Source organism: Peromyscus leucopus, chromosome 8a, assembly GCF_004664715.2.
Source record: "Peromyscus leucopus breed LL Stock chromosome 8a, UCI_PerLeu_2.1, whole genome shotgun sequence".
Taxonomy (NCBI): Eukaryota; Metazoa; Chordata; class Mammalia; order Rodentia; family Cricetidae; genus Peromyscus; species Peromyscus leucopus.
The window spans coordinates 48,374,047-48,397,461 of NC_051085.1; the positions used below are offsets into that span (position 1 = coordinate 48,374,047).

Below are 23,415 nucleotides of genomic sequence, written 5' to 3' on the forward strand. Positions count from 1 at the left end.
GATGTGTGTGTGTATCTGTACAGGCATACCTGGATCATGGAACACATTTAGTCAGAGGATAACTTTCTCCTACTATAGGTTCTGAGGATCAGACTCAGGTCATTAGATTTGAGAAGTGCTTTTACCCACTGAGCCATCTTGCTGGTCTTTAATATTTTTATCTTAAATTTTTTTTTAGAATTTCATATGTGTGAGTGTTTTGCCTGCATGAATGTATGTACTTATGTATGTATGTGTACCATGTGTGCACCTACTGCCCATGGAGGCTAGAAAAGGGTGTCAGATACCCTGGAATTGGAGTTAGAGGCAGTTGTGAGCCACCATGTGGGTGCTAGAAACTGAACCTAGGTCCTCTGTAAGAGAACAGCAACTGTTCTTAACTGCTGAACCATCTCTCTAGCTCCAGAATATACTACTCTTTACAAGAATCCCACTTTCTTTTTTGAGACAGGATCTCTCACTGAATCTGGAACTCAGCAGTTTGGTAATTGATCACTAAAACCCTGGGATCTGCCTGTCTCCACCTCCCTGGCACTGAGGTTACAGTTGCATGCTTATACAGTAGACACTTGACCAGCTGAGCAACCTCCCCGCCCTGAGGCAGAAATCCCATTTTTGTTCATCTAGCCTGGAAGCCTGCAGCAGCATCACCTCGAGGCCACTGTTGTTCCAAAGCTCACTTAGATTTAGGAGTTCGCTATGCTGGGGCCGCAAGCACACAAAACTGGAAGAGCTGTCTGCTCTTTAGCTTCCCAGACACCAGTGAGGCACAAAGAAACCTTGATCATGAGTCCCGTGTTGATAGCTCTTTTGTGAGACAGGAACAGGCAGGGCAAGCTTACACTTTTGGACGTGTCTGTTGTGCCAATAGCTATGACAAGGGGGTGCTTTTGACAGCCATGGACAAGTGCTTACCTCTGGACTTTTAGTTTGTGTGAAAGTAAACGATTTGTATGAGGTGCTGTTACTCGGGTTCTACTGTTTGGGTCAAGAATGCCTTTTTGTTCATAAAATATATGATATTGTGTGATAGATTAGGTAAATAAGTTTTTTATTGTAAAGTCAATAAGTTGGTTTTTTTTTTTTTTTAAAAAAAATAACAATTCTTTATTGATTCTTTGGGAATTTCACCCCAATCCCACTCACCCCCCAGTCCCTCTATATCTGCCCCTCACCCTGCAGCATTCCTCTTCAAAAGAACTCTCCCCCAAATTAATTAAAAACAAAAAATACGCCTGGCTCCTCTGTCTTTCCCGCCTCTCCAGTACCTCTTGTCCCAGTGTCATTGGAATCTGCTGTGTGTCACAAGGTATACCCTTTCGTTCAGTTGGCCTCACACACTTTGTTTATCTCAATGTCCTGAGTTATGGAGACCATGCAGCCATGGTTCCCCAGGACCAGGTCTTCTATGCACTCGAGCATGTGGAGGAACTAGACAGGGTAGATGTTAGGGTGCACCAACCCAAGCCCAGGATGTGGGCCTGGATGGTAGCTGAGCTGGTCAGTCCAGAACTCTGGGACTGTCCCCTCACGGGAGTGGTGGAGCTGCCTCTCCTATGCCCAGGCCATAGGTGCCAGCTCTCCCATGCCTGTGGTGAGGGGTGTGGCCATCTCCTCTATGAGGAGCAGGAGCCAGTGAAGGGTGGAACCAGCTCAACACAGCCCTTGGATTTCAATACGCATGATTCCTATGGCCTCCCGTGGCAACATGGGCCATGGACATCAATAGAGACTCCAGCTGCAGCAGGACCATGGACCCAGACGTGGCCCTTGACAGCAGCTCAGGCCCGGATGTCACCATGGCCCTGGTGACAGCATGACCTAGGACACCAACATGTCCTCAGGTTGGGTGACCGGACCCCAGGCATCTGCACAGCCCTCAGTGATAACAGGAGCCATGGACATCAGCTCAGACCCTGGCTGCTGTAAGGGCCATGGACAGCAGCCTGGACCCGGGTGACAGCACAGGCCACTCAGACTACCATGACCCTGGTGGCAGCATGACTCTTGGACACTGTCTTAGTTAGGGTTTCTGTTGCTGTGAAAAGATACCATGACCGAGGCAACTCTTACAAAGGGGGTGGCTTACAGTTTCAGAGATTTAGTCCATTATCTTCATGGTACAATATGGTGGTGTGCAGGCAGACATGGTGCTGGGCTGAGAGTCCTTACATCTCGACTCACAGGCAACAGGAAGTAGTCTATTTAACTGGGCATGGCTTGAGCATATGTGAGCCCTCAAAGCCCGCCTTCATAGTGACATACTTCCTCCAACAAGGCCACACATACTCCAGCAGAGCTACTCCCTTTGGGGACCATTTTCCTTCAAATACCACAGGCACCAACATGGACTCAAGTGGCTGACCAGACCCTGGGCATCTGCACAGCCTTTAGTAGTTCCTGAAGCCATAGACATCAACACAGACCCTTGCTGCTGTAGGGTCATGGGTAAAGTCAGTATGTTTTTATTTACAGGATTTCACATGTGATTCCTTTGCTGTTCATTGAAGTTCAAGATTTCTCTGTAGATGTAACCAACCGTCTTATTAAATAAGAAACACAGAAACAATGTAAAAGAGAAAGCCAAGAGGTCAGAACTCAGAGCTAAAATCTCACCCTTCCTCCTGCGGTGTCCCAGCTTCCGAAAGAGAGCTATATCCTGTCTGTCCGATCTTTTCATAGTATTTTGTTCTGCCTTCTCATTGGTTGTAAACCCAAACACGTGACTGCCTCGTCACTGTCTGTATGTACAGCCCCCTAGGTCTTAAAGGCATATGTCTCCAATGCTGGCTGTATCCCTGAACACACAGAGATCTATGGGATTAAAGGCGTGTGCCACCACCGCCACACTCTTGCTATGGCTCTAATAGCTCTGACCCCTGGGCAACTTTATTTATTAACATGCAATCAAAATCACATTTCAGTACAATTAGAATACCATCACATTTCTCAAGAGAGCTTGAGTGAGTGATCCGGGCATAGTGTCACACACCTTTAATCCCAGCACTCAGGGAGGCAGAGGCAGGCAGATCTTGTGAGTTTGGGGCCAGCCTGGTCTACAGGGTGAGTTTCGGAACAGCCAGGACTGTTACACAGAGAAACTGTCTTGAAAAACAAAACCAACAACCACCCAAACCCAGCCCTTCCTCAGAGGACCAGTGCGTACTCCAGCTGTGCCGTCAGCCGTGCCGTAGTTCTTTTATCTCTGACAACTTCCAAGTTCGCCATCTGTAGAAGCATTTCTATTTTAGGGGGAATAATGAAGCTAACCCAGTTTCCACATTAGCTTTCTTAAGTTTCAAGTATTCTAAAACCCAGTGCTTGGACTATTAAGCGTTGTAAAATTTGGGCTTAAAATTGCTCATTTCTGTGTTTATGTGGTGGCACGTGCCTGTAACCACAGCATTGGGGAGTAAGGCAAGACTGTTAGTTCATGGCCAAGTGGACTACAAAGCAAGATTTTGTGTTCACACATGTGAGCCTGGTGGCCTGGATTTAATCATGAGGTCTCACATGGTATAAGAAAAGAGCTGCCCTCTGACCTCCACATAAACACACTAGGACAAAGACGCTGAGACATATTCTCACTATATATTTCAGACTGATCTTGGGATCATGGTCCTCTTGTCTTAAGGAGAGACACATATATGAATGTGTGTGGAAGCCAGAGGTCAGATGTCACTCTAGCCACCTCCTTTGAGATGGGATTTCTCATTGGCCTGTAGCTCACCAATTGGGTAGTCTAGCTGGCTTGTGAGCCCCAGGGACCCTCCTGTCTATGCCTCCCCAGCACTGCTGTGCCTGACTTACATAGGTGTGAGACTTGATCTCAGACTCTCAGGCTCGTGCAGGAAGTGCTTGACCTCCTGAGCCACCTTCCAGCTCAAGTCATTGGAACGTGGATGGGCAGTGAGAAGCTGTCTTGGTTTTTTGGACATTGTGTGTGCTCCGTCTGATACAGAAATATATAGCATGTGTTTACTGCATGCCTACCACTGTCTTAAACATAATAACATCATTTTGGCGAAGTTAATTCATAGTTTACTTGGAAGGAGAAAAGCAAATGGGTAACAGTAACTCTAACTTAAATATATAGCCATTTTGTGCTGGATTTCATGCCAAGGATTGATGTGAATTGTGAGTGCATTTGAACCTCAAAGTAGTACCTGAGGGTACTGTTCTTATTCCAGTTGTTTTTTGTTGTTTGGTTGGTTGGGTTTTTGTTTTGTTTGGGGGGGGGGTTGTTTTGGTTTGGTTTGGAGGGGGCTTCTTTGGTTTGTTTGTTTTTAGTTTTTTTTCGAGACAGGGTTTCTCTGTGTAGCCCTGGCTGCCTTGGCACTCACTCTATAGACCAGGTTAGCTTTGAACTTGAGATCCAATTGCCTCTGCCTCCAACGTACTGAGATTAAAGGCATGTGCCACCGTCACCTGGCTCATTTCAGTGGTTTTTATAGATGAGGAAATGGGTCTTAGAAAGTTACATGGTTAAGTTTAATTGGCAGGGTAATCTGTCATTTTAAATAAAAAGGAAGCATCTTTTCAATATTTTCACTGTTTACTGTCAGTCACTTAACCAAATATATTGAGCCTCTGTGTTGGTAATAGCTACTGTGTTGAGTGTTGAAAGTAAGGAGATGAATAGGATAGGATGCCTGCCCTGATGAGCCAAATCAGGTGGTCAGGTGGTCTGCATTAGGAAAGTACAAAACATTTTTTGAGGTCATTCTATATGCTAGAATGTTTTTGTATTGTCTCGTAACACATAGTTATAACAGTTATTATTAGTGTTTTGTAGTGTAAAACAACTATTCCAAAGCTTAGTCCTTAAAACAACTGTTTAGCTTAAAATTTTGTGGGTCAGTCTCTGGCCTGGGCTAAAGTAGGACATCCTTCTGGTCTTAATAGACTCAATCATGTATCTCTGGTCAGCTGCCAACCAGCTCTGAGATTGGCAGGCCGTCAGTTGTAATGCCATGGGCAACCAAGCCATATGCCTTTCTTCAGTCAGCAGGCTAGCCTGGGCTTGTTTTCATGATCAGGATTCAGGTGTGCATATGGGAGAAGGTGGCCAAGGAGGAGGGAGATGGCAGTGGGAGAACAGAAGCAGAAAGGATCTCTTGGCTCAATTCAGAACTGGCATATCACCTTTTCTGAAGCTTTGTGTTGGCCAAAGCCACAGGACAAGCCCAAATTCAAGAGGTGGAGAAATAATCCATGTTTCTTATTGGTGGAGCTACAAAGTCACATCCTAAGGTGGAAAATGAGTTGTGGGTGGGTAGGTGGATGGATGGACAGACGGACAGACAAACAGATACAGTATCATCTTGTAGTTCTGGCTGGCCTGGAACTTGGTGTGGAGGGGCCAGCACATAGGAAGCTGCATGCTTCAGCCTCCCTACACCACCACACCCAGTAGTTAAAGATATTTAAACTACTGCAAGTTTCAAGCTCATTCAGACTTACAAAGAAGGATATTCTAGCATTTAGCTCCAGGAATTATGATGATTTCATTTATAAAAATTAGTGATTAAGATGAGTTTCCAGAAAGTTTCCACTGCACAGGGAATGGTGCTGCCCACAGTAGGATATAATATTCCTAAGTAAACAGGAAATGCATTGTAAGCAACTCCCAAAATTCTAGAAATGACAGAGACATCTGGCTGCCTGGACCGTCACCCGAAGTTTCTCTGCAGTGTTGGGGCATCTTGGTCTGATGAACTGGAAGAGTAGAGTTGCCTTCAAGTCAGTCAGAGACATTGAACCTTTTGCATTAGTGCTGGATGGACTCTGAGCTGGGTATAGGTGGGTTTGGTGGTTCCTTACCATCATTCTTTGGTGGTAAAGATAGAGTACCACACTTCATTTCAGTAGAACCTGTGGCTGAAGTTGCCTACAAATGGCTGGGAAGGGAGTTCTTATATACAAAAAAACCTGTCCAGATCATCTCAAAATAGGGCCTCTTAGATTCCATAGAAGCACTGAATGTCAGTGTGGTTAGTCCCAGCACTGGTTATGGGCCTTGTGTACAGGGTGCTGCATCCATCTCCCCTGCAGTCATGAGAGTAAAGGACATGCTGCCTCAATATGTCGAGAAGTGGTCGGAGTATGGCGTTTCTTTTTAAAAAATATTTATTTTTATTTTATGTGTCTTAGTGTTTTGCCCACATGTACATTTGTGCATCATGTACCTACAGTGCCCTGGGGAGAGAGGAGAGGGTGTTGGTTCCTCTGGAACTGTGGAGTCACAGGCTGCTATTAACTGCAGTGTGGGTGCTGGGAATTGGACCCAGATCCTCTCTTCTTAACAGCTGAGCCATTTTCTTAACCTCAGGTATGGAGTTTCTCTGAGGCTTTAAGGTATTTGGCCCAGGCCTGGGGCTTGTTTCTGTGTGTTTAGCAACATGTTTTATATTTTTCAGTATTTTGGACAGTAACCTCAACAACTGAATCAGTTCCTTGGAATGTTCAAGGCTCCAAGTAGCATCCAAGCCTACAGGAAGGGAAGTGATTACAGACAAGAAAATAAGGTGAAAACCTTGTTCTAGCACTAAGAGCAGTCTAGGTTCTCTGGGAAATCAGTGGGGTTGAGGTCAGTGTTCCAGAGCTGTGCCTCATTCTTATAAGTGTGGAGGTGTTGGTCTGACCTCCTTGTAGAGACTGAATATGGCAGCTTTGTAAAGGAGTTGAGGTTTGGGGTAGAGCAGAAAACTGTCCGTGTGTAACTGGTGTTTGACACTACTTCAGAATTCAGTAGTCTAGATAAGGCTCTGGTAGATGACCAAGTGTGGATAGGGTGGAGCCAGCAGGAATATTGGGAATTCTAGGGCTACTTAAAAGAAAATGGAAAAGAATGACAAGCCAGAGATCTAAGGTGTTCAGGAAAACAAGGAATTAAAAATGTGTAGGAAAAGAACCAGTTTGGGTTGGTTGGTTGGTTTGTTTCCTAGGTGGAAGAAGGTACTTTTTAGACATTTTTATTAGGGTATGTTAATTGTACAAGATAACAGGCTGCCTGAAAGTACTTACTATAATCTAATATTTTAATAAACTGAAACACAAGGGGAAATAAATGCCTTCTAGATAGGAGGAGAGTTTGAAAGTAAAAATGACTAGCCTCCTGTGTTCCCCTGCTTTTGAGATCTTATTAGCAGGATTTAGTTGTATTTTCCATTACATGGCAAAATGAGGATCATTTGAGATTTGAGTTTACTTTGAGACCTTCTCTACAGGTTCCCCAGAATTATGAGCCACCTCTCACCAGCATCCAGGCACTAACAAGAGTTAGGAAACAATTACACTAAGCAGATGCCAGCCCTTCAATGACTTTCTTTCTGTGTTTAGATCCATGCTTCACATGCATTGCTTGGGCCTGTCGAACAACTTTGAAACACACACATACACACAAATAGCAAATCTTTAAAATCTCATAAATACTTCTTAATGAAATCTTAAGCAGAACAAATTGGCCACTAATCTTTGTTTAGATTTGGCACCATTACTGTTAATATGTGTAACACGTTTACCACTTGCACACCTATCTCCCTTGAGGAGGAAGCTCCGTCCAGGCAGGGGGGCAGCGGGGCGGCATGATGCTTCATTTTATTTTTGGTGTCTGGCATAGTAGACACTTAGGTGTGTGTGTCTAAAAGAGAAGCAGGAATATGTGGTGGCGGTGAGAGCATCACTTTGGCTTGATACATAAGTGCACCATGATCTATATTCTTTAGACGATTCCAGAGGATTCATTGTGGTCTTCTGTGCAAAACTCAAGCCGAGTTCTGGGAATTTGTCTGACTGGGTGGTTGTTCTGGGGTCGTGAAACCCTTGCCTGTACTTATATTTGTTTAGTTTTGGGCTCTCTCATGGGTCCTTGTGCCTACTGATCTCGTGGGCCTCTAGAAAGGCTGGCAGGACAGGCTGACAGTGGTTTCTGTGACTCATGAGGCCATGAGGATTCTTTCTCAGTCTGAATTGTGTAATAGTTGGATGAGAAAATAGATTTCCCACATCAGAGATACTCCCCTGTGATCTTCTTCTTCACTAGGTAGTAAAGAGGGTGACAGAGCAGAAGGCCATAGCTGCCCTCCCCTTGCTGCTTTTACTTCAGTGAAATGGCCTTATAGTTATGAACCAGGTTCTCAGATCTGAAATAATAGTAATAGATACTTCTCCCACACAGGTGTGTAGTAAGAATAAAATGAGATATTTTAAATACTGTGATAGGGAAAGCCACTTAGTAAATTTGGATAAATGTCATTTCCCATATTATCACTGGTAATTCATTACAAAACCATGAGACTTATGGATCATTAACTCTAGCATTATTTGAGATGTCGTTACAGCAAAGGGTGATATATTAATTAGGAAAATATCCTTTTCACATACATGAGTCAAAGAGTATAATAAGTACCATTTATCTTGGGAAGTCAAGAGGGAATGATGCTCTGTCCAAAGTCCAATAAGAAGCCAGGTTCAGAGATGTCATAGGCAGTTTAGTTACTGTGGATTATAAGAAGTAGACGGCTTTATTGAATTAGAGGCTAAGATCAGCTCATTTTTCTCAGTCCCACAGCCACTAAGATTCAGAAGCTGAACTCAGGTCCAATCTTATAACTTCAGTCCAGGCATGTTCCTCATTGTGCCACCTTACATTGCTCAGAATATAAGCACTGTCCAGTACACATTCCAGCAGCCATTTCTGCATACTTTGTAAATTACGCTAATATTCTGTTTCCTGCTATCATCTGGCCATGATAATATCTGTCCTATGGTAATATTGTGAGGATTATAATGAAATGATTAAAATGAAATTGGGTCACAAATAGTGTCCTGCTTTTTCGCTAAAATTATCTTCATGGTACAGTTTTGCATTGTTTGGTGGTTGTCTTTGTTTAAGGCCATGGATGACAGTAAGGAGATAAAACTTACAAAGGTCACCAGACATGTGCTACTAGTGTCCTGGAAGAGACAGAAACTCAGCCACATCAGGATGAAGATGACAAGGGAGTCTACAGGGACCAAAGCAGTGCTTTGACCTGTTCATGAAATGGCTGGGGATGCAGAAGAGCACTGCTGTTGTAGAATATTATTTGAGGTGTGTTACTTTTGTTTATGTTGCATTTGTTCAACTCGGTGAAGCTGTGTTACTGTGCCTGTGTAAAACACCTGATGGTCTAATAATGAACTGGCCAATGGCAAGACAGGAGAGAAATAGATGGGGCTGGCAGGTAGACAGACTATATAGAAGGAGAAATCTGGGAGGAAAAAAGAAGTAGCCAGAGAAGGAGAAGGACTCCAGGGGCCAGCCACATGGCTACACAGCCAGTCACGGAGTAAGAGTGACACTAAGATTTACAGAAGTAAGAGAATGGGAAAATCTCAGAGGCAAAAGGTAGATGGGATAATTTAAGGAAACAAGCCAAGCTAAGGCCGGGCATTTATAAGTAACAATAAGCCTCCATGTGTGATTTATTTGGAAGGTGGGTGGCAGGCCCCCCAAAAGAGCCACAAGAGTAAAATACCAACAGCACACTTGAGACGATTGACTGTGAAGAACCAGAGGCTGTGTTTTGGCTGTTCTACATATCAGATCTCTGGATTCGTGGTCTACTTGCCTCAACCTCCCTTGAGTGGCTGGGAGGATAGGTGCTCAACATTTTCCCCAGATAACAGTCTGACTTTTAGCCTAAGAATTCAAGCCTGTCAAGAGTTTATTTATAAAGATTCACTTCTCCCCCCTGTATTGATTCTTTTTTTTTTTTTTTCTGACCAGGCCTTTGGATTTGTTGACAGGGATCAGCCAGCTGTCTCAATTGGGCTGAGGTGGCACTGGAACCCTAAGTGGACCTGAGCAATGACTGTTGTGCAACACTGACATGAACATGGTTGTCTTGCAGACTTCTAGGATAAGGATAAGGCATTCTTGGGCTTGGGGGCCGAGTGGATTGTTGATTCAGAGGATGGTCCAGAACTCATCAATCATTTTCTCAAGTGTATTCTATGCAAAGGCATGACAAAGCACATGAAGAACTTGTAAAGGTGGTTCAGGAACTCTGGAGTTAATGCCAGATCATAACTCCAGTCCCCAACACAGGCTTTTCAGTTACCAGCTGGTTGACTAAAATCAACACACTATTTTCTTTTAGAAAGTGTTACCCTCATCTGTTTCAGTGTGTGGCCATTCTGATAAAATTTCTGTATTCCATTTGGTGATGGAATACATAATTACCTGTTGACTGTGCCTCTGTCCTTCAACAGAATTACCATCTTGACAAAAAAACATATCAGGACTTTAAGGGCTTACGATGACAGTCTGTGAAATATAAAACATCTTGAGACGATTCTAACCAGTTTTCTACTGCGCATATTGTCTGCCATCTGGATTGCACATCTGCACGCAGGACCTCTGACGTGGGGCCTCTTTGTGAAGTTGTGCTGTAGGTAACAGTCCACACATTGGCATTTGGGCCCAAATTAAAAAGACACATTGTGGCAGAAGGAGCATGGTTTCTGGAGTCAAATCCTAGACCTCAGATTAGTACATGTTTCACTTTGGGCAAGTTCATCCTCAAACTTCAGATTCTTCTGTAAAATTTGGGTACCATCCACCTTTGTAACCAATTCTAGCCTTTAATTTGCTTTATAACCCAGACCCCCCAGGTCTCCAGTTTTAGCTTCCCTGATGCTGGAATTGTACCATGTACAACCATACCCAGGAAGGTCCTTTTCACAATTCTTTAATTATCCTAAATGTTTGTCTCCTCTCCAGAGTAGTCTTACCAACAGAAATGTTAACATACAGTTCAGCTTGTATCAAGAAGAGCCTAAAACACACTGTATAATATCTTGATTGTAAATATTACAATTTGTGCCGGGTGGTGGCGGCGGCGCACGCCTTTAATCCCAGCACTCGGGAGGCAGAGCCAGGCGGATCTCTGTGAGTTTGAGGCCAGCCTGGTCTACAAAGAGAGATCCAGGACAGGCACCAAAACTACACAGAGAAACCCTGTCTTGAAAAACGAAAAAACAAAACAAAACAAAAAAAAATTACACTTCATTCATTAGCTGAAATGTTACCCCAGACACTTTTTAAATTTAGGGCTAGAGAAATGGCTCAGTAGTTAAATCACTGGCTGCTTTTCCTAGGTTTGACCTGGGTTTAATTCTCAGAACTACACAGCTGCTCATAACTATCTGTAATTCCAGTTCCAGGTGATGCGACCCCTTTTCTGGCCTCCGTAGGCACCCGCACATGCATGCAGTACACAGACCTGTATATGCAGGCAAAACACTCATGCACATAAAATCAGTGAAATACAATGTTTTGAAAAATTTAAATCTAGTCACCACTGAGATCACTGCCTCTATTGATGGTAAGCTTCACAGAACTTTTTGTGTTGCTATTAATAAAATAGCTGAAGCCAAGTAGGTTATGAGGAAAAGAATTCTTTTAGCTTAGTTCTGGAGATCCAGGAGCAGGTGCCAGCACCTGCTTCGCTTCTGGTGAGGCTGTTAGGATGGCTCGGTTTGTGATGGGAAGCAGAAAGGACAAACAGGAATGGACAGAAACTAGTGTATAGAGGAGATGGAAGAGAAGTACCAAAGTGGTTTAGAACAACCGACTCTTAGAACTGTCACCATCCCAGGACCAGAAGAGCAATGGACTCCAGGAAAATTACTAGTCCCTTTTAAAGGCCGCAACAGTGCTCTATAGCTACACTGGCGTCAGGTTTCAACATGACCTTTGATAGGGCCAAACCATATTCAGAATGGATTGGAATCCGGTAATACTGTGACTGTAGCAGCTCAGAATGCAGGTGAGAAGGTGCAGTGCAGTCTGTCTCTTGGAGCCCTGTACAACTTGTGGAACAATCTTGGTGTTTACCTCTAGAACAGTGATGGCCAGGAGAAGTATGAAAGAGCCTAGTAGCCTGCCTGCAGTCTGGTGCTCTGCAGAGGGTTGTGATGGCATTTTGGATCAACACCTGAGTGGACTGGGCATTCCTCCTCATGGAGGTCAAGAATGGGTATCCACTACAAATCTGAATGTTCTATGTATTTCTAGAGTTTAATCTATCTTTCTTATTATCCCCACCTCGGGCACATTATACCTATATAATTTTGCTTTATGGGAATTTTACATGGTTTGATACTTTTATACTTTCCTCAGTCTTCCTGGAGATGATTTGTGGAGAGGCAGGAGACTGCTAAGGACCATGGGCTTTTGACTTAAACCACCAGACTTTACATGTAGCTCCACCATTGAGTTGAGACTTTGAACAAATGATGAAGTTTTTGTATGCCTCATTTTTTGAATCACTAAAAGTAAGGCCAATCATAATTTTTACTATTGGAGAACCCTCTGGAGTTAAATGAGAAAATCCATGTAATGCTGTTAGTGGAGAGTCAAGCAGTGTGTTGGCACCAAATGCATGGTAGCTGTTGTTACACTGTCACAGTATTCCCGGGTACATAACCTCTCTGCTGACCTCATCCCTTGAGGGATTTTTGGCCAGAATCACCCTTGATTTTAAGCAGTCAATCATATAATGAATCTACATAGAGTGTAACTGTCCATGTTCTGTATAGAACTATACATGTTCTTTGTACCAGAGTTCCGTTTGAATAACCCAATGAGTACTGTGATGAGCAGTTTCTGCTTTTGTTTCATCAAGTGCAGTATCTTAAAAAGGCAGAGTCAGGGAAGGAGTGTACACAGAAAGAATTCTTGAGTATGAAATTGGTCTTCCAAAAATACACAGAAGTGTAATTTAGCTATTGTATTTCATATGAAATTATATAATTATGGTATTTCACACTTTGTTTTTGGTTAATCATTTTATCTCACTCCAGCCCTGTGTCCCTTTCCCTTACTTTACCACTGTATTCTTCCATTCCTAGTAATTACCTTTCTGCTTTCATGACACATGTATTCTGTTACCTAACCCTGTCTCCTCTTTTAAAACCCTCTCCCCCTCTTGTGGTCTCCTGTCTAGTTTCAAGACCTGTACCTGCATTCAAGCCCACATAAGAGGGAGGACATGCAGGATTTGTCTTTTCTGTATAGAAGTTACTTCAATATAATTTTCTGATCCATTCATTCTACTACAGCTTTTTAGATTTCATTTTTCTCTGCAACTGAATGAAGACTCGTTGTATTTTTCATTGGAGCACATTTTCATTGTCCATTCTGTCTGCTTATGGACATCCAGGCTGACTCCATCCCTCACTATGGTGAGCAGAGCATCAATAAACATGGAAGCACAAGTATCCGTGGTAGGGTGTGCAATATGTTGTTATCAGGACCAGTCGTACAGCCGGGTTACATGGTAGTTGCAGTATTGATTTCTGAGAAACCATCACAGTGATTTCCATGGAGTTATATCCACCAGCAGTGAGGAAGGGTTCCTCATTCCGCATAGCCTCTTCAGCATTTGTTGGCATTTCTTTTCTGTCCTGTTTGTTTTTTTTTTTTTAACTGTGTTTTGCGTTTGTTTGCTTATTATGTTTGTAAGCACACATGTGGTCCCATGCATGGCATAGTTTGTGGAGTTCAGAAGACAACTTGTAGAAGTCAGTTCCCTCCTCCTGTGTGAGCATCAGGGATCAACCTTGAGTCAGTCATCAGATTTGTGCCGTTACCTGCCGAGCCCACTTGCTGGCCAATGGTTTTCTTTTTTTTTTTTTTTTTTTTTTTCCTGGTTTAAAAATGCGTAGATATTCTATATTCTGGATACTAAGTCCCTGTCCGCAGTGTAGCTGCAAAGACTGTCTCCTGGTCTGAAGTGTTCCCTCTGCTGATGTTCCATTCACTGTCAGAGCTCTTCACGTTCCTGTGCTCTCATTGGCTTGTTTCCTGTGCTGTTGAAGTCCAGTCAGAAAGTTCCTGCCTATGCCTACTATATCTTGAAGTGTTTTCTCTATATTTTTCTCTAGCAGTTTGAACATTCAGGTTCTATATTAAGGTCTTTGATACATTTGAATTGATTCTTGTGCAGGGCAAGAGATAAGAATCTATTTTATTCTTCTGTAGCCGGATAGCAAGTTTAGCATGCACCATTTGTTGAATAGACTATTTTTTTTCCAGTGTATGTCTTTGACATCTTTGTCAAAAATTAGACGGCTGTAACTGTTGAGGTTTATTTTTATGTCTCTTTTCTGTCTCATGGGTGAATATACCTGTTTTCATCCCGGCCCCCGACTGTCTGTGTCACTGTAGCTCTGTGGTATAATTTGAGGTCAGATAATGTGATGCCTATAAGGGTTGTTCTTTCTGGTTAGCATTGTTTTGACTGTTGAGGCATTTGGTGTTCCTATGTAGATTTTAGCTTTTTAAAGTTCTGTGAAGAATGTTATTGGAAGTTTGATGGTAATTGCATTGAATCTGTAGATTTCTTGTTTTAATACAGCCATTTTCATGATATTATTTTATCTTTCTTGTGCAGTTGAACTTGTTGCTGTTTCACCTAATAAATTACAGAATCAGGGGCTGGAGAAATGGCTTAGAGGTTAAGAGCACCGACTGCTCTTCCAGAGGTCCTGAGTTCAATTCACAGCAACCACATGGTGGCTCACAACCATCTGTAATAAGGTCTGGTGCCCTCTTCTGGTCATACATGCTGTATACATAATAAATTAATCTTAAAAAAAAAAAGCAAACTTTCTTCAAAAATTAGGGTTTTAAAAAAAATTACATAATCAGATGAGCTGGGTGATGATCATCACAGGATTGTTACGGAGGCTGATTTTTTTAGATCTCATTTTTGTTCAAATTGTGTTCTTTTTAGATTGAAGGAAATGGTCCTGAACATTGGTGATACAGTTGTTCAGTGAAGTCATTTCATGTGTGTGTGTCTACACCATTTGGAGAGTCCTACCTACTTCAGGAGCCAAGCGTTAGCACTAACTGGCATATATTGCTTTCCCTAGAAGTAACTCTAGGTATAAGGAGTGGAGCTGCATATCTTGGACCTTAGCTTGTAACCCAAATATGCTTCTAGCAGTCCTGTCCTATGCTTTTATTCAAGGTTTCTCAACTTTAATAGCATTCAGTAAATACTGATTGACAGCCATGCTATAAATTGATAGGGTGGATCTTACATTAGAGATGGTCATAAGCTATTATTTTTGTTTGTTTTCTTTCTTTTTTTGAGACAGGGTTTCTTCTTGTATCCCTGACTCTCCTGGAACTCACTCTGTAGACCAGGCTAGCCTCAAACTCACACAGATCCACCTGCCTCTGCCTCCTAAGTGCTAGGATTAAAGGCGTGCACCACTACACCCTGCCGAACTGTTTGTTAGTTGAATTAAAACTTATCTCACCCCTTTTTTAGTAGATGAATGCAGCCTTCTGCTAGCACTGTAGCTGGAGAAGTCCTTTGGTGCAGACTAAATTAATCCTCTTACCCTTTAGAAGTGTAGGAAAGTTGTGGCTTAGGATGCCTGGGTAGATCCATAGCATCTAACTTCATAATCTGGTCAACTGAGGGCCCAGCTGACCCCTGGCTGGTAATTCCTCAATACTTTGGTATGTTCTAACGTTGCCAAGGAGGCTGGCAGGATTTAGAGAACAGGAAATAAGCTGTTGGGAGATAAGGCAGGCAGCTGTGCATTGCAGACAGGAGAGGATATGAGAATGAACCAGCCAAACAAACATTAGCAGTTCTACTTCATTTTTAAATCAAGAAGCAATGGAAAGACTCTTGCTTCCAATTCAGAGTCATCCACCTACTCAGTTTTGCCAACTAGAACTTGGGGTGAAGAAGCATGTGAGGAAGGACCACATTTCCAGTTACTGCTACATCTCAACTCAGAATTCCAGAAGGATGAAAGTGAGTCAGAATGTCTTGTTTATCCAACAGTAGCAACTGTGTTATCTTAAGATTTAAAAAAATCTTACTTTAATATTAGAGATAATTTAAAATACCTTTCACCTCGCTATTTTGTGTCATTCTGTGACTGTAGGCTATTTCCATGAAGAGGTGTTTCCTCCATGGTAGCCAAGTATGTGATCACACATGGCAGTGGCCACTAGTGACAGGAACATCCATTTTACAGACACCCTTACAGTAGATGATGTTCACTGTGCCCATCCAAAGCAATAATGTAAAAGCTGCAGTTATGAATATGGTGTTCCTGTTTGTCATAGTCCGTTCTTTGGTAGCCTCTCTGAAATGGTTACGGGTTCCTGGGGGGATGGCTTGTCAACAGAGACCAACTTGTAACCACCCACATGTTTGTGTATTGCAGCACTCAGGGCAAATGCCTGTCAGATCTGAAGGAAGTGAAGGAATTTGGCTTTATTGTCTGTTAGGAACTTCTGAATTTTATGACACATTCAAATGTCATTTAAAGACTTCAGCTGTTGATTTTTTAAAAACAATCAAATCAATTTAAATAATCAAAACTAGATTTATGTAAGTGAATCTTAATTTGTGATTCCCTTATCTATACCTGTGAAGGTCCCCACGTCTATGCATTTGCAACTCTTGAATTGTGTATAGAGCACTGTATTATGTATATACACTGTTGAGTAAACTGAACTCTGGGGCCAGAGATGCCTTAATTCCTTTCTTTGGCATCTAACAGTATTTAGTTCATCTTAAGCATACGGTAGTATTTACTATTGTTAAAGTGCCTTTGAGAATTTGAAATAATTTTTAATACTTCTTATAGTTCAGAGATATAATTTAGTAAGTATTAAAGCTTTCAGTTACATTATCATTTCAAAATACACTAAAAATAGCTGGTCCTTTTGAAGATGTCCTCAGTCACACAGATCCTGCATTCATAGTGATAGCCACAGCCCCTATGTCAGCGGCAGACATGCAGGGCTGGCCAGAGCGAGGAAGAGATCTTAGTTCAGGCATGGCTGGATGGGACTGCTGGAGGATTTCTTGGTGTCTGCATCCTTGCAAGTTGACTGTAGCATGGTCGCCATCAACTGGATTAAGTTAAAGATTGCTGAGGTTCCAAAGATCACAACTAGACCGCTTCCTTTTTTTTAGTAGTGTTATAAAGATGCAGTAATACTCTTTACCTCTCAAAAAAAAAAATTGAGGTAAGCAAACTAGGGCCAGCTCAAGGCAGACTAAGGCTCTTCTTGGGGCCTCTTAGTTTTATCGTGCCCCGGAAACACATCTAAAGACCTCCAGATCAGGTGTACCCCCTGCATAGTTTTGAGATGTTATGGGATTTATGTGTTGTTGGTCTGTAAGGAGGAAGGATTACAGACACGAGGAGGGTCTGGTATTAGAGGAGGTCCGTAAGCCCTCAGGCTTACTCCAGCGTAGAATCTAAATTAGAACTTGGAAACCATTTACAGTGGCACTTCAAGTATACAACAGGGAGAGACAAGAGCATGCGTCTCGATTAGCTGGAGTGCTTTTGCTGGTCGGTGACAGTCCTCTCCTGACCCATCAGAGGCTCTGTGTCTGTGGGTGCTCTGGGTTTCAAGCTTAACTCTGAGCTCACTGAGGGTGGTGGGAGTGACTCATAGCCTCCAGCTCAACATTAGCCACAAAGCATAAGTGTAATAATGATGCAGAGTTCATCACTGTCACTAGGTGGGAACTGCCTTAGGGGACAGTCATGTGCTGAACCTTGATCTACTGGTTTCATGGTTCAGATTCTCAAGACGAGGCAGCTGTGCTCAGTGCTGCATAGATGTTCCTGACCCTCTTAATTGGGACTCCCAGACTCGCCAAGTGTTTATTATGTAGACTCACAGACTTCCTGCCTTTTATTTATTTTATTTTATTTTATTTTATTATTTTATTTTATTTTATTTTATTTTATTTTATTTTATTTTATGTTTTTTGGTTTTTCGAGACAGAGTTTCTCTGTGTAGCTTTGTCCCTTTCCTGGAACTCACTCTGTAGCCCAGGCTGGCCTCGAACTCACAAAGATCCACCTGACTCTGTCTCCCAAGTGCTGGGATTAAAGGCGTGTGCTGCCATCGCCACCCACCTTTTAAAAATTTTATTATTATTATGTCTGTGTGTTTATGATGAGGAGGGCACACGTGTTAGCATACACATGTGTGGAGGTCAGGTGGTAGATTTGTGTAGTTGGTTCTCACTATACACCTTTACTCAGGTTCTAGGGATCAAATTTTGGTTTCTGGGCTTGAGAGAAGCACCTTTACCCACAGAAACATTGCTGTCCCCAGACTTTCTATACCTTTTTAGATAAAAAGGTTACTTATAATTGAGAAAGATTAAAGTAATTTCTCTGGATTTAGAATTTTCAACATTTAAACTTTAAGTTCTAATTAAAAAATTAGTAGTATATATTAATTTTACAAAAGGAGTTAAGTTCCCATACTCATAAAATTAGAGGCTGTTTCAGGTACTGTTCTATTGCTGTGAAGAGATGCCGTGACCATGGCAACTCTTACAAAAGAAAGCATTTGATTTGAGGCGCGCTTATGATTTCGGAGCCTTAGTCCATTATCATCCTCATCCTGGCTGGGAACATGGCAGCAGAGCAGTACCTGATCCATAAGCAGGGAGAGGGGGAAAACGGGCCTCATGTGGACCTCACCTCAGATCCCACCTCCCTTGACATACTTCCTTCTGCAAGGCCATACCCCCTCCAGTAAGGCCACACCTCCTAATCTTTCTAATCTTTTCAGATAGTGATTCAGCACTCACCAGGATGATCTGCGCCTGTGGGGATCATTCTCATTCAAACCACCACAGAAGCTTATAACTTCGTATTTTCTCTCAGAAAAATCCAAAACAACTTAAATCTTTCACCTATGTGTTTTCCACATTGCCTTTGTTTAGATGCTGACCTGTTCAGAAGTAAGATAGTTCAGAAAAGATAGAAAATTAAGCCTCGTCCTTTTTTTTTCCCTGTACTAAACAAAATAATACCATGATTCAAAAATGAGAATTTTGTAAAACCATTTCTCTACAGCACAGGACCAGCAAATGAGAGAGACAGGCGCTGGGTTCAGGTGGGGCCTCTCTTCATATCAGTGTACATGTTTCCTTGTTTGCTCAGTTGTCTACTGTCTTCTAGGACATGTGAAGTGTGTCTGGATTCGTGTGAGCTGTACCTAGTTCTTACACTAATCCCCACATTCTCTCCCTTTTCCTATTTAGGTTTGGGATCTGAATACTTTATGGAAATGAACTTGACCAGTTGTTTTTCTTGTTTTTAACATTTTCTTGTTTTTCTAGGTTGTGCTGGTGAGATGGAATGAGCCATACCAGAAACTGGCCACGTGTGATGCAGATGGAGGAATATTTGTATGGATTCAGTATGAAGGCAGGTGGTCTGTGGAACTGGTCAATGACCGTGGGGCTCAGGTTAGTGGATGGTAGACTTCTTCTAGTGAAACACTGCTACTTCGAGGTCACCAAAATTTAAAAAAAAAAAAAAAAAGACGTATGGGGGCTGTAGATGCTCAGTGGTTAAGAGTGCTTGCTAGTCTTGCAGAAGACTTGGGTTTGGTTCTCAGTACTCACATGATGGCTCACAGCTGTTTATAACTCCAGGTCTGGGGGATCCAATACCCTTTTCTGATCTCTGTGAGCACTTGGCATGCACATGGTATACATACATATATGCACATAAAAAACTAATGCACATTGGAAACAAGAATCCTATACTTTAGCTGGATGGATAATTACAGCATTTCAGAGACCCTATAAGCAACATTAGAAAAGTATTTATCTCATAGATATCCATATGAATTCTCTGTGCAGGCTCACAGAGCTACTGCCTCATAGCCCCAGCATAGGGAGGGGGGAGCTAAACAGTAGCCATATGGCATCCCCAAAGTCAGGTTTCAGGCACTGAGCCTGCAGGTCACATGCAGTGACATCTGCTAGGTGTAAGCAGTGTCTGAGGCACTTTCCATGAACAGTTTGATTTAATTCTCAGCAACCCCTGAGACAGACAGGGACATTACTGACACCCTATTATAGATAGGGAAACAGGCACAGAGAACTGCTTTACACTTAGAAATCAAGGGCTGGGCTTCTGACCTATGTGGTTTGACCACAGAGCTCATGCCCTTGACCTTGCAAATGGACATGCACTTTCCATGGACCTGCAGACTTGTATATTTGTAGTTTTCCTTCAGAAGGTCTGATTAGTGTCACAGGGCATGTTCCATTTGCTTCTTTCCTCACTCTGAGGCATGATGGAGACAGATGAGGTTTTATCAGTGCCAGTGGGTCCCATTATGCTTGCCTAGTAAATGAATGTCCTTTCACATGCAAAAAGAGTGCTCTGTTTTCTCCTGTAATGGACATGCTGCAAGACCCTCAGCCTAATCAACTCTAACAATAATATCTTAATGCCTTGGAATTTCATTTCACCTGAGTAGTCTGTATCTTTCAAATGTGGGAAGCTCTTAACTCATTTAAGTACCAGGTGAGAAAGGAGCACATGATGATCCTATAGACTAGAAATGTACAGTGAAGCCCTTGCAGGGAAATAGTTAAAACAGTGCAAGAAACCTTCATCAGTAACTGCGCCCCAAGGACAAGAACTACCTTTGATGAGTGTCCTTAAACACAAGCGAGGAGGAGTGCCAGACAGCCCAGCCTCACACTGGAGGGTAGGTGCTGAAGGGCAAGCCAGAACAGTCCAAGGCCGGAAGTCCTTAGAGTGACGACAAAGGGTATCAGGAAAGAGCTGAAGATGACAGCAGGGGCCACGCTAACAGAAAACACAGCAGCAGAGAGCCCCAGGACTCTTCACTGGGTCAGGAGGCTGTGAGAAACAACCGTGGAGAGATCAGCACATGGACTAAGACAGCAAAGGATGACCCCCGGAAGTACCTCACAGAGTCCAAACTAAACACAGAGCTCCTGCTTCAGCACCTGCCTGCATGCTGCCATGTCCACCACGATGATAGTGGACTAAACCTGGAGCTGAGCAAGCCCCAGTTAAAAGCTTGCCTTCATTAGAGTTGCCTCGGGTGTGACGACTAAGACGTATGCCATAAGTGCTTTCTTTTTTTTCCCCATGTGTTTTCGAACTCTCAAGCTTCACAGGAACTTTATTCTGAAAATGTGCTATTCTCAGCCAGTAGAAGAGAACAAGTCCAGGTCAGGATGTTCAATAACTTGCCTAAGGAGGCTTATGGGCATTAAAGTGAGAACCCAAACCCTATTGTCCTTCGAAAACATTCTACCACACTGTTTCAAAACAGAACAAAACTCCAAACCATTCTGTTTCTCTCTGGAAAAATCCATGTGTTCATACTATATCCCCAACTGCCCAGACTTTATTATTTGAAAGACCCACCCCACCAGCCAAGCAGCAGCACCACTGCGTGGTTGCCCCAGTACTGCCCTTTCTCAGCAAGGACGCCCCCACACTCCAACCCCCGTTGTCTCCATCTGGTAGCTGTGCAGTTGATACACCTGTCACGTCCCTCCAGGGTTTTTTCCAGAGACTTTAGAACAGACACACATCAGACACAAGGAAAGTAGAGTGAAGTAAACCCCGTGGACAAGTGAGCTGGTGTGGCCCATAGAACACCTGGCAGCACTCAGAGCTCTCAGGGGACTGTGCTTGCAGGGCCTACTGAAGTATTGCTTTAGCTCATGACACAAGTGGCAACTTTATGTTCTTTTGATGTTTAAAACTGGCTCTTCAGACCTTAGAAGCTGGGAGCAGTTGCTGTCATTCAGTACTGACATTTGGGGGAGTCCTGTTTGCTTTTGATAATGTTGGAGTTAGGGCTGACGTTATTTAAAAAAACAAACAATTCCACAGACAGATAATGCTGCTCACTGATTGAGGCAGTATGTGCTTAGTACCCCTGGAAAAGTGTCTGGCAGAAAGAACAATTGTGCAGCTTGGAGGAGGAGCATCCTTAATCCAGCTCAAAGAAAAGCATCACTGTTTTAGAAGGAGCAACAGATGATCCTTGCTAAAGCGTGCACACAGTAATCGAGCAATTGACAAAAGCTGAGTGATGCTGTAGCAGTTTCTCTTCCAGGAAATGACCGTGAGGCCATTGTTTCAAAGTGGGCGTGGAACAGTGCACGCACTCTTCCTAGTGTTCGTCATGAGGACGGCTGTGCCAGGCACATACTCTGAGAAGGTCTGATGAAGAGCTGCCTCAGGCAGTGGTGTGGCCAAGCCGCTGCTCAGCTTCAAGTAATCTGATAACTCTCTTCAGTAAATGAGACTAAAAGGCCTTTGCAGTTCTAAAACAATCCCCCGAAGGAATTTCTGCTATTTTTTCCTAGCATTTAGTACTTGTTCTCCATTTTTATTTCTCCAGTTTGGGAAGATGGAGACAGGCAGGCACAGGGTGGGGGTAGAGTTGCTGGCCATTGGTAAACACTGCGGTACACATCCTTGATTCTTCAGACATGACCTCCCTAACTATGTACCCTCTGCTGACTTGAACTCAGATCTCCTAGCTTCTACTCAGCAGACCCCATGCGTTCCTACTGCCTTGTGCTAAGGTAGTAGACCCGGTCGATTCATTGGACATCCTGTATTACCTTTTTGTGAGATTGTCAGTGGCTTTTGTTTCTTTGGGGGTGGGGGTAACACCCCTAAAGCACAGGAAGCAAAAGCAAAAATAAACAGGCTTATATCAAACCAGAAAGCTTTGTATAACAAAGAAATTGACAGCCTTTAGAATGAGGGATGTTTGCAAACAATACATCTGACAGGTTGAGATTCAGAGTTGAGTGGAATATAACAGAAAAAAACCTAAGACAATCCAATTCTAACTGGACAGTAGGCCTAAAGAAATACTTCTCAAAACATACAAATAGACAGCAGATGTATGAAGAAATGTTCAAAATCAGTAATCATGGAAATGCACATCACAACCACAGTGAGATACCATCTCCTTTTGAGAAGTCTACTGTCAGAGACAAATTAGTACTAGTAAGAACATGCACACTGTTCTGGATAGTCTTATGTCAACTTGACATACAAACTGGAGTTACCTGAAAGGAAGGAATCTCAATTGAGATGATGCCTCCATAAGACTGGCTGTAGGACATTAATTGGTGATTGATTGCAAGGAGGACCCAGCCCATCGTGGGTGGTGCCACCTCAGGCAGGTGGTCCTGGGTTCTACAAGAAAGCAGGCTGAGCAAGCCATAAGGAGGAAGCAAGTAAGCAGCACCCTCCATGGCCTCTGCATCAGCTCTTGCTTCAGGTTTCTTCTATGTTTGAGTTCCTGTCCTGACTTGATCATCATTGATAGACTACAATGTGAAGTGTAAGCCAAATAAACCCTCTCCTCCCCAAATTGCATTTTGGTCATGGTGTGTGGCAGGGTTCTGTGTGTTGTTCCCTTTGGGGAAGGGGGTCAAGTAGGTGCAGAGTCAACGACACAGACTCCAGGAGAAATGTCAAAACAACAAGCTCAGTTTATTCAGGAAGAAGCAAACCTTACATATCCTCCACCCAACCCTGGGG

The 23,415-nt window shown here is 43.0% G+C and overlaps 1 protein-coding gene across 2 annotated transcripts in view; it reads left to right on the forward strand.

Moving 5' to 3' along the window:
• The window catches only part of Tulp4 (TUB like protein 4), a 144,739-nt gene that overhangs the window by 58,219 nt on the left and 63,105 nt on the right, over window positions 1-23,415 (forward strand). For both annotated transcript variants that reach the window (XM_028888626.2, XM_028888625.2), the window contains exon 3: window positions 19,188-19,316. In XM_028888626.2, the coding sequence (XP_028744459.1) occupies window positions 19,188-19,316 (129 nt within the window). The remainder of the gene's footprint in view (window positions 1-19,187; window positions 19,317-23,415) is intronic.